General features: G+C 41.5%; 1 protein-coding gene across 2 annotated transcripts in view; it reads left to right on the top strand.

The window, feature by feature from the left end:
• Positions 1 to 8,468, top strand: part of tspan9a (tetraspanin 9a) — a 241,406-nt gene that overhangs the window by 211,728 nt on the left and 21,210 nt on the right. For both annotated transcript variants that reach the window (XM_079246822.1, XM_079246821.1), the window contains one exon: positions 2,971 to 3,045. In XM_079246822.1, the coding sequence (XP_079102948.1) occupies positions 2,971 to 3,045 (75 nt within the window). The remainder of the gene's footprint in view (positions 1 to 2,970; positions 3,046 to 8,468) is intronic.

The following is an 8,468-nucleotide window of genomic DNA, read 5'->3' as shown; positions in this document are numbered from 1 at the left end:
TACTTCAGAACATCGAGCACGGAAAGACAAAGTGAAACCAGCGTATCGGAAACATCAGCCACATACTTAACAGCCCCAACACCACTCAAAATGGGATTTTTTTATTGTTGTGTGGGCATAGCCATCAAACATGGAAGTACTCCACTGTGCCTTCACTGTTTCTCGTGCTGGCTCTTATGTTTACTCCAGCAGGCAGCAACGTGTGTCGTGTTTTTCTCATATAGCTGAGACCTTGTAGTTAGCAGTGTGACAACTAATGGCAGCTCGCTCGCTCCAGCTAGCTCTGTGCGAGGTCATGCCAAATTAGCTTCTCGATGGACATTGTGAAAAGGCCGCACATAATGATGCACACATATAATGGATAAAAATGCAGGGTTTCAGGCATTTCTTCGTGTAGAAATCATGCAAAGTTGCAAAAACCAGTCTTTAAATGCGTAAAATGGTTATAAAGCACTTTGAAAGATGTAATCCTAAATCCCCTCCTTACAACAAACGTTTGGCATTCTAGGCTAATGCTTGAAGTGATGCTTCATGTCAGGAATGAACAAGGCCGGTCCTCTGCTTCTACTAGGCTCCAGCTTTTAGACGCATCCGTCCTCCGACACACCTGACTCAAATGAACGGCTCGTTATCGAGTCTCTGCACAGCTGAATGGCGGAAATGAGGGAATTCAGCCATTTGATTCAGGTGTGCTGGAGAAGGGGTGCATCTAAAGGTGGCAGAATGGTAGATCTCGAGGACTGGGCTAGGACAGTCCTGTTTTATTTCATAGATTGTGACTGGATGATTTTTTTTTTTCTCACCTTTCCGCTCACTAGTCCCTACATCTGCCTGCATCTGCATGCACAGCTGGTTGAAGTTCTCCCATCAGATTTCCAGTAATGTGATTTATACGGTTGTTGAAGCCCATGAAATAACACACAATCACTGATGCACTGTTTGTGTCTTATTTCTGCTAAATCTAAATTATCGATTGAATCTGATGCTGGGGTGTGCAGCGTGCACTAGAGTGCAGCTCTACGTGCCAGAATCTCAGTTGTAGAACGCTCAGTGACTGACAGGACTTCTGTAAGTCTGTAAAATTAGGTTGAACAATAGGATTTACCTCTTTTTTTGCAAATTAACACCAATGAATGTCATTTTGCAGCATTTTTTGCTTGCAGCTCAGTCAAAAGGCTGTCAATCAGGAAGCAATTTTGAAAAAATGTAGGTAAATTATCCTTCTGTATGTTCATAACATGCTAAAAGGCATTTGATGTTTATGAGCTGAATAATTAAGAACGTTCCATCATACATTGCAAAGACTGCGCCGTCTTGACGATGAACTGTTTGCCCAAAGTTGTACAAAGTGTTTTATCTTAGGCGCAAGTTAATTATGAACGTTCATCCAGTGGAATGAGGTTTGTGTGACTCTACTGCAGACAGAAAGAAGAAGAAGAAGAAAAAGCTCTCACTCATAGAAACTTTAAATGAGGAGTGGAGTTGCAGCTCTGAGTGCTTAACATCCCAAACAACTCAATCCCTTGAAGCTCTTGCATCAGTCAAAAGCCCCTCCAAATCTTCTGTTAGACATGGCTTCCTTCACGTGCTTAACAACTCCGAGGCAAAAGGAGGAGGAGACTGGGAAGCAGGGAGGAAGAGGAGAGGATGAGAATGAAAAATGGAAACTAAAAATGCTTTGATGTTTCTTACGGCTCCATATTTGGCTGCTAAATCTGTTTACTGCAGTGTCCAGAAATCATCAGTGTTGTTTTTGTTTGCCTGTTCAGGTGCTCAGAGGGCTGACGAGGAGGGAAGTGTTGAGGGGGCTTGAAAAATCAGAGTAAATTTATCTTTTCTGAAGCAAAAAGATCTAAGCATGCACTTAGACGTCATCTCAGACCTTACTATGAAATCAGTCGTCAGATCTGAATTAGAAATATTTAAAGCTGAATCATAATTTTCAGTGTTTTCTCTCTGTTTTTGTTTGTAAAAACTGTTTACATTCATTTAAACAATGAAAATGTTTACGTGTAAGGGCTTTTTATTTAGCAGAATATGTGCGTATACAGTGAAAAAGTTGATCATATGTGTGAATATTTGGACATATTCACACACAAAGCCATCAAAACATCTCAGACATACATAGAAAGTTTTCTATGAAACTGTGACAAGCTGTTAACAGTGGAAACCCACATACTCACACAACAACAGACTATTGTTGCTGTTTCATGTGGGGCAAAGCATGAAAAAAATAGCTCCCCCCTCCCAAAGGATTTTGGAATAAATGGGGTTTTCTCCAATCTAGGTTCGTCCTCCTGTGCTGCGCACAAGAGGCTGGTAAATAGCACGTTGACGTGGAGTCATGTAGAGAAAGGAGAGGAGCGGCTGTCTGAGATGCAAAGCTGTGTTGGAGATTAATCTCAGGAATTATTTAGCCGTCTCTCCTTCCTCTCGTGCACTCACAAGCCTCCCAGCAATCAGATTCCCTCTTGTTTCTTCACAGATCAATACCAGTGGAGCTTAGTAAAAGACTGTAAATTAGGGAAAACATCTCGTTTTAGGCCTCGTCTCTTTAAAAGTTTGCAGATTAACACATAATATGTTGGTAATTGGAAGTTCTGTGTTATTTTAGTCCATTTAATTAAAGCTCCAGGAATTTTGATGGAACAGCTGATGAAGTTGCCAGACCTGAATTTAGACTCCAGTCTGACGTAGACTCCCGTAAAACTTACAACAAGTCCCTTTCACAGATTCAGCAAACAAGATGAAATGTTTGGATTAATGAGTTTCACGGGATTCTTACAGGAGAAATTTAGAGAAACTTTTATCCTGTTTTCTGTTTCTCAGCTAAGCCAATGGGAAGCTGTTCTCTTCTGTAGCTTCGACGTGGGTCAGATCTGTTTCTGAAAATGCCAAATTATTACTTTAACCAATCAGGTTGCCAGAGCAACTGTATAAAAAAAGACTTTCTCTCCATTTCTCCAACAGTTCTTCATTGTACTGCTGATAATCCTTCTGGCGGAGCTGATATTGCTCATCCTGTTCTTTGTCTACTCAGATAAGGTAAGTCCATTAAGTCCCGTCTCTTACGTTTATGTATCATGTTTATTGACGCTGTTCAGTCCAATATCACTTCCTCGGTGATGTCATATTTAGCCTGAAGTGCAAAAGTCAAAAGCCTGCATGAAAGGGATCTTTTGTAAACTGTTGGAAATTTGGAAAGCTGGAAAAGAAATGGAGGAATGGAAACACAGTGGAACACCTAACAGCTAATTAGGTCAACTGTCAGCACATCAATAAGTGGGTGAAAAAGTCTGATCCACAGAGGCTGAATCCGTCAGGAGGAGGCAGGCAGGAATTTAGAAAATCCAGAGATATTTTTGCACTCAGGAGAAAACCAGAAACCAAAAAACCAATAGTGAATGGATGGGATGCTCATGGTCTTTAAGCTGACACGGTTCTGCAGTGGAAGACGCAACGGCGAGCTGAAAAATACCAAACGCAACAAATTAAACATGACCTTAATTCCAAAACATTGTGTAAAAAAAGATAACTAAAAAACAAAGGATATGCAATATGTACAGTATGTTAGTTTATTCATAATATGATGAGAGCAACATGTCTGAAACAGAGATGGGGCAAGTTTACCTCCACTGTGTGGCTTCTCTGCGTCGGTAAACATCTGGCAACTGCAGAGACCAGTTCTCCTGTTGGTGGAAGGTCTGGACGGCGGTCCAGCATCTGTTTCCTTCTGCTACAAAGCTATCCTGCTGTATTAGACAGATCATGCACTTTAGATTTATCTGCCTGAAGTATGCTGTGTCTTTCCTGAATTTTCTGGATGTAGAAACATACTTTTAAAAACATCAATGGTTCGTTTCCAGATGTGCAAGTTGGCCGTTCCAGCTCTGCACCGTGCAAGGATGCAATCAGAGACACAGCTTGGAAAGCTGACAGAGTGCAGACCCGTCCATTTTAAATGAAGGAACACGCCAACATCTCCTAACGATGTGCACATACGGGTTCACCTTCCATGATGGAGCTTTAACCCGCCTGATGACATGAAGAACTGTGTTTACCTACAAGTCTTCCTCAGCCGTTGCATTGATTTCTGTGACATAATCCTGCCTGGTTATGATTTAGTGATGCAGTGATGCCCGAGGGCCTGAACATACCTGCCATCTGGTATTGATTTTCAACCTTTTTGACAAGATGCATCCAGACAAGATGCATCCAGTTTTTAGCAATCTTCTGAAGATTTGATAAATTATTATTATTATTTTATGAAAATGGACATTTTAAAGGTTGCAATTAGCATAATTGCAAACTAGTGCGATTATTTTCTGATTACACGAGACTCTTAATCCAGGTTTCATACCTGCAGCATCTCACATTAAAATATATTTTTCTGTTAACGCTGAACTTAAACTTGGATAAACTTTGATTTAAGAAGATAAAATTGTAATATATATTGCAACATTTGCTATAAAAATCCCATCTCAGAGTCATTTTATTTTAATCATAATGTTCATAAATGTTAAAACTGCTTCAGAATCTGTTCAGTTTGCTGAACCATTTAACATCTTTATTTAAAGAGTTATTTTATTTATTAAACTATATATAATATATATATATCACTTATCTATTACCATTAACCCAAGTCCTTTTTGCGGTTTCATTTATTATAAACGTACTTGTTCATACTTTCATTCCAGCTTTACTGAGACACGTTTTCTTCCATCAGTTTATAGATTAGCTCACAGTTTTTTTATCACGCATCACCTTCAACATCTAACACGCTTTTCTGTGTGCTGTTGTTCTTTAAGGTGATTGTTTTGTGGCATTTCCAGATAACTGCATCCTGATTTTATTTATATTCTACGCTGAGTTCTGACTTGTCAGTGTGTTTTGGAAAATTCTCACAGCGCAGCAGCTGCAACACATGCAACAGAAGGTCCGGATCAGAGTTCTGGAAAGGTTAAGCCGCGGAGCAGGACACATCATGATCAAACCAAGTTAGACTGAAACTTTGATTAAACGCATATTGAGATGTGTTTGAGGTTTTAGTTGCTGTTTCACTGCTTTGGTTTTACACATGATTAAATACTTATACATGATGGGCAGTAATGCAACCTGGGTGAGGTTATCCGTTCAACAGGCTCTGGAAGAACACGTTGCATCAGAGTATTGACGCCAGATTGGCATGTCAGCTTTCTGTCTTTCAGATCTGGTCTTTTTTCCAGGAAATGTCTCACATATTTCAGTAAAACAGTGTAACACATGTTGCACATAACGACAACATGAAGCAGAGATCAAATAGCAGAATTAGCCTCCAGGTTTGGTCTTAGACCCACTGGAACCAGTAGCCACCCTTCCTCAGGAATAATGCCGTTTCTGCTATTTTACTTTGCAAATCCTTCGAAATGAAAACAAATAGTTACTTTCTCGTTTACATTTTACACACAGTCCCACTTTTTATGGAAACAGATTTTCAAACTGTATGCACATAATGCCAGACTGTGAGCAAACACTGCAGCGTGAAAACGTCTGCCTTGGGATGCAGCGTCTCGGAGCTCTCATACACACACACACACACACACACACACACACACACACATATGCAGAAAGCAATAACAGGCGTTAGAGAGATAAATTTACCCATTTTCCAGTTGCTTCCGGAGGTCAACATTTTCTCCTTTTATATTTAGTTCTTTCTCAGATCGGAGCTTGAATGTCTTCATTTCTGCCATGAACAGCAGTCAAAGGTTAGGCCACTAAATGCAGCGCGGCCCTCACCAGTTGGCTCCCAGTAATTAGCCAAGCCCACTTCCCATGACCCCCATGAGGTTGAGTCAGCTGGGGCCACAACAGATGAGGATATATAAAGCTGTGATTTCACCGACATCAACGATCAGACAAGATTCTCCACTGTGTTTAATCTAATCGCTGCACAAATGTTTCATGCCGGAGATGACAAGGGACTTGTGTCGGGCGAGCAATGAAGACTTTATCGGTTTTCAAGGACATCGTTGATAGATCTATTTCTTTTTTTTTTCCAGGTCTCTATGTCTCGCAGCCTTCGGGACATGAGTTAATTCTCCCACTTTCTTCAGAGGATATTGCTCAAACTTAGCCTCTCGGGCAGATAAAGAAATTCATTTAGCAAGCAATCCATTCTCAGCTTTGGATCAGGTCTCAGAGGCACACCATGTCGGGGTAAATATGCCTGTTGCCTTATCACCAAAATATTACCCGCTTAACTCGGAGAGAAAAAACGAAGAGGGAGAAGTCATGATCTCTCTGAAGGAATGCAAAAGTAGAGCTTCTTGACTTCAAGGCACTGCCTTCGCATCACCTGTGATGTTAGGAACAGATAGCAAAGTATGGTGGAAGATTTGTTAAACGAGAAATCAACGAAGTAGTTTTACTGAAGATCTGGGTCTTCCTCATGAAGAGCGATGGCGTTCACGCCGACCACGCTCCATGTTTGTCTCATCCTGCCCAAATGCAGTGTCTTTAGACCTAATAGGATGTAAGCCCTGATAATGTGGATGAGGAGCTAAATTTGTGTCATTTTATTGGTTTTTATTGGTAAAAAAAAAAAAAAAAAAAAAGACCCAAAACAGCAAATTACAGGTCTGTGAAATCTTTCTCCAAACAAGTCTTAGTGGAAGTTGAAGGAAAAGTGAGAGGGGCTGTCACCGGTTGTGGGATTATATGTTAAAGACTGACGGGGCTGGCAGGATGTCAGCACTGGATGAAGGACAAATTGCACGCATCACATAAAGCCTTGAGAAATTGCTTTTTGTGTTTTTTCCTTTCTTGATTTGCTTCTTTCTAGTGAGATTTTGTATGCTGTGTGAGGCTCGCCCTCATCGCTGCTACAGGCTCTGATCAGAGGAATCACTAACACACTTCTCCTATTTGATCCTCTAATCACAAGGCATTCATTAACAAGTCAGGAGACAGATAGTAGATGGCAGATTTTAGACGCGTATTGACAAGCCTGTAAAATAGACATTTTAGTCTTTTAAATAGGTCATATTTAAGTCATAACTCGATGCTTTGCGTGAGCTCTGATCCTTCTGTGTGACAAGATGTCTGTAAGATGTGTTGGGGGAGATAACATGCAGCATCCTTCTTCTTCTCTGCAAGAACATGTTTTTTACAGCCTTTATTTCGTCACTTCGTCTCCACCTTTATAACTGCATTTTTTCACCAGTTTATTTCTGCTGAAGAGGTTTCTAGAATTTCTCTTTCATCTTCCTCAGCCAGGAGTCTTGCCTCCAGGTATGCATGGGTACTTCTTGTCTCCCCTCCACATCCCAGTGATGTTCAGCTCTCTGATTAAATGCCATGTAAAGGCATGTAGTACAGTAAAGGCTTGCCCTGCAGTTAGCAGGCAGCTGACTGCAGCAGATGGCTGGGCCACAAACCAGATTACAGCCATCCGTCTTTAACGCCGTGACCTCATTGCGCCTTCGTCGGCCCAACACGCCCAGCTGAACACCAGTAAAGGTTTATTAGCTCAGAATTAGAAGAAAAAAGGAGGAACCTGGCAGGCTGAACCTCAAAGCGCAGGAGCGTGTACATGGGGATGTAGAGAGAAGAAAAGCTGTAGGTGAGCAGGTGGTGGAGATGAGAAGGAGAGGGAAATGAAAGACCAAAGGTAAAGACGGCGAAGGCCACAGCGAGCCTCAGAGGAGGGAAAAGGTGACATACTGTACGCGGGCAGGTGTTACAGAACGCCAAGCAGGTGAGAGACGGTGACGTCATGGATGAAGAAGGAAGTTTTTCTGTCAAGTACGAGTTTGGAGAAAAACAGGCTGAGACACACGTCTGATTTATCATACTAACAACCAACAAGGCAGCAGACACGTCCAGCCATGTGTTGCTGCAATAAAGCAGAGTTTGGTTCATTTCTTCTTCTTTTTTTTTATATCCTGACCAATTACAGAGCAGGACAGGAGGTCTTCCCCCTGGATCTGTCATCGGTCCCGGCCTGAAGCTACCCAGCACAGGCTCGCAGGGCAAGTGAGGGAATTAAGTGTCCTGTTTAATGATGTGCTGCTGGGAACCTCTGGCTCTGATGCTGTTTGTCTGCAAATCAGTTATTACAGCTCCCAGCTTTAGACACACTCGTCCTCCGCTGTGCTAATAAGAGTAAAATGCTGTTAGCTTCTCAGTTTCCCAAGAGTCAAAGGATTTGACAGTTAAAGCCAGCGTGGCCTGATAGTGTGCGGTCCAATAATGATCATGTATGGGAGGATGTGAACATGCGCTGTGTTTAAAAGTCATAAATTGGAAGAGAAAAGGGAAGATTCTGGTTGTTGATGGAGGAAAAGCTTAGTTGTCTCTTAAACATTTGATTACAGTTTAATACTGGTTCAGCCAACGATTCCTGCGTGATCTGAGACAAAAATCTGCTTTTTTTTCACTCACAAAGCTGAAATTCACGACACAGATATGATGGAAAAGCCGCAAAT

This window comes from Telmatherina bonti (assembly GCF_933228915.1).
Source record: "Telmatherina bonti genome assembly, chromosome: 2".
Lineage (NCBI taxonomy): Eukaryota > Metazoa > Chordata > Actinopteri > Atheriniformes > Telmatherinidae > Telmatherina > Telmatherina bonti.
The sequence above is the reverse complement of the archived record's forward strand: the minus strand, read 5'-3'. Positions and strand labels throughout refer to the sequence as shown.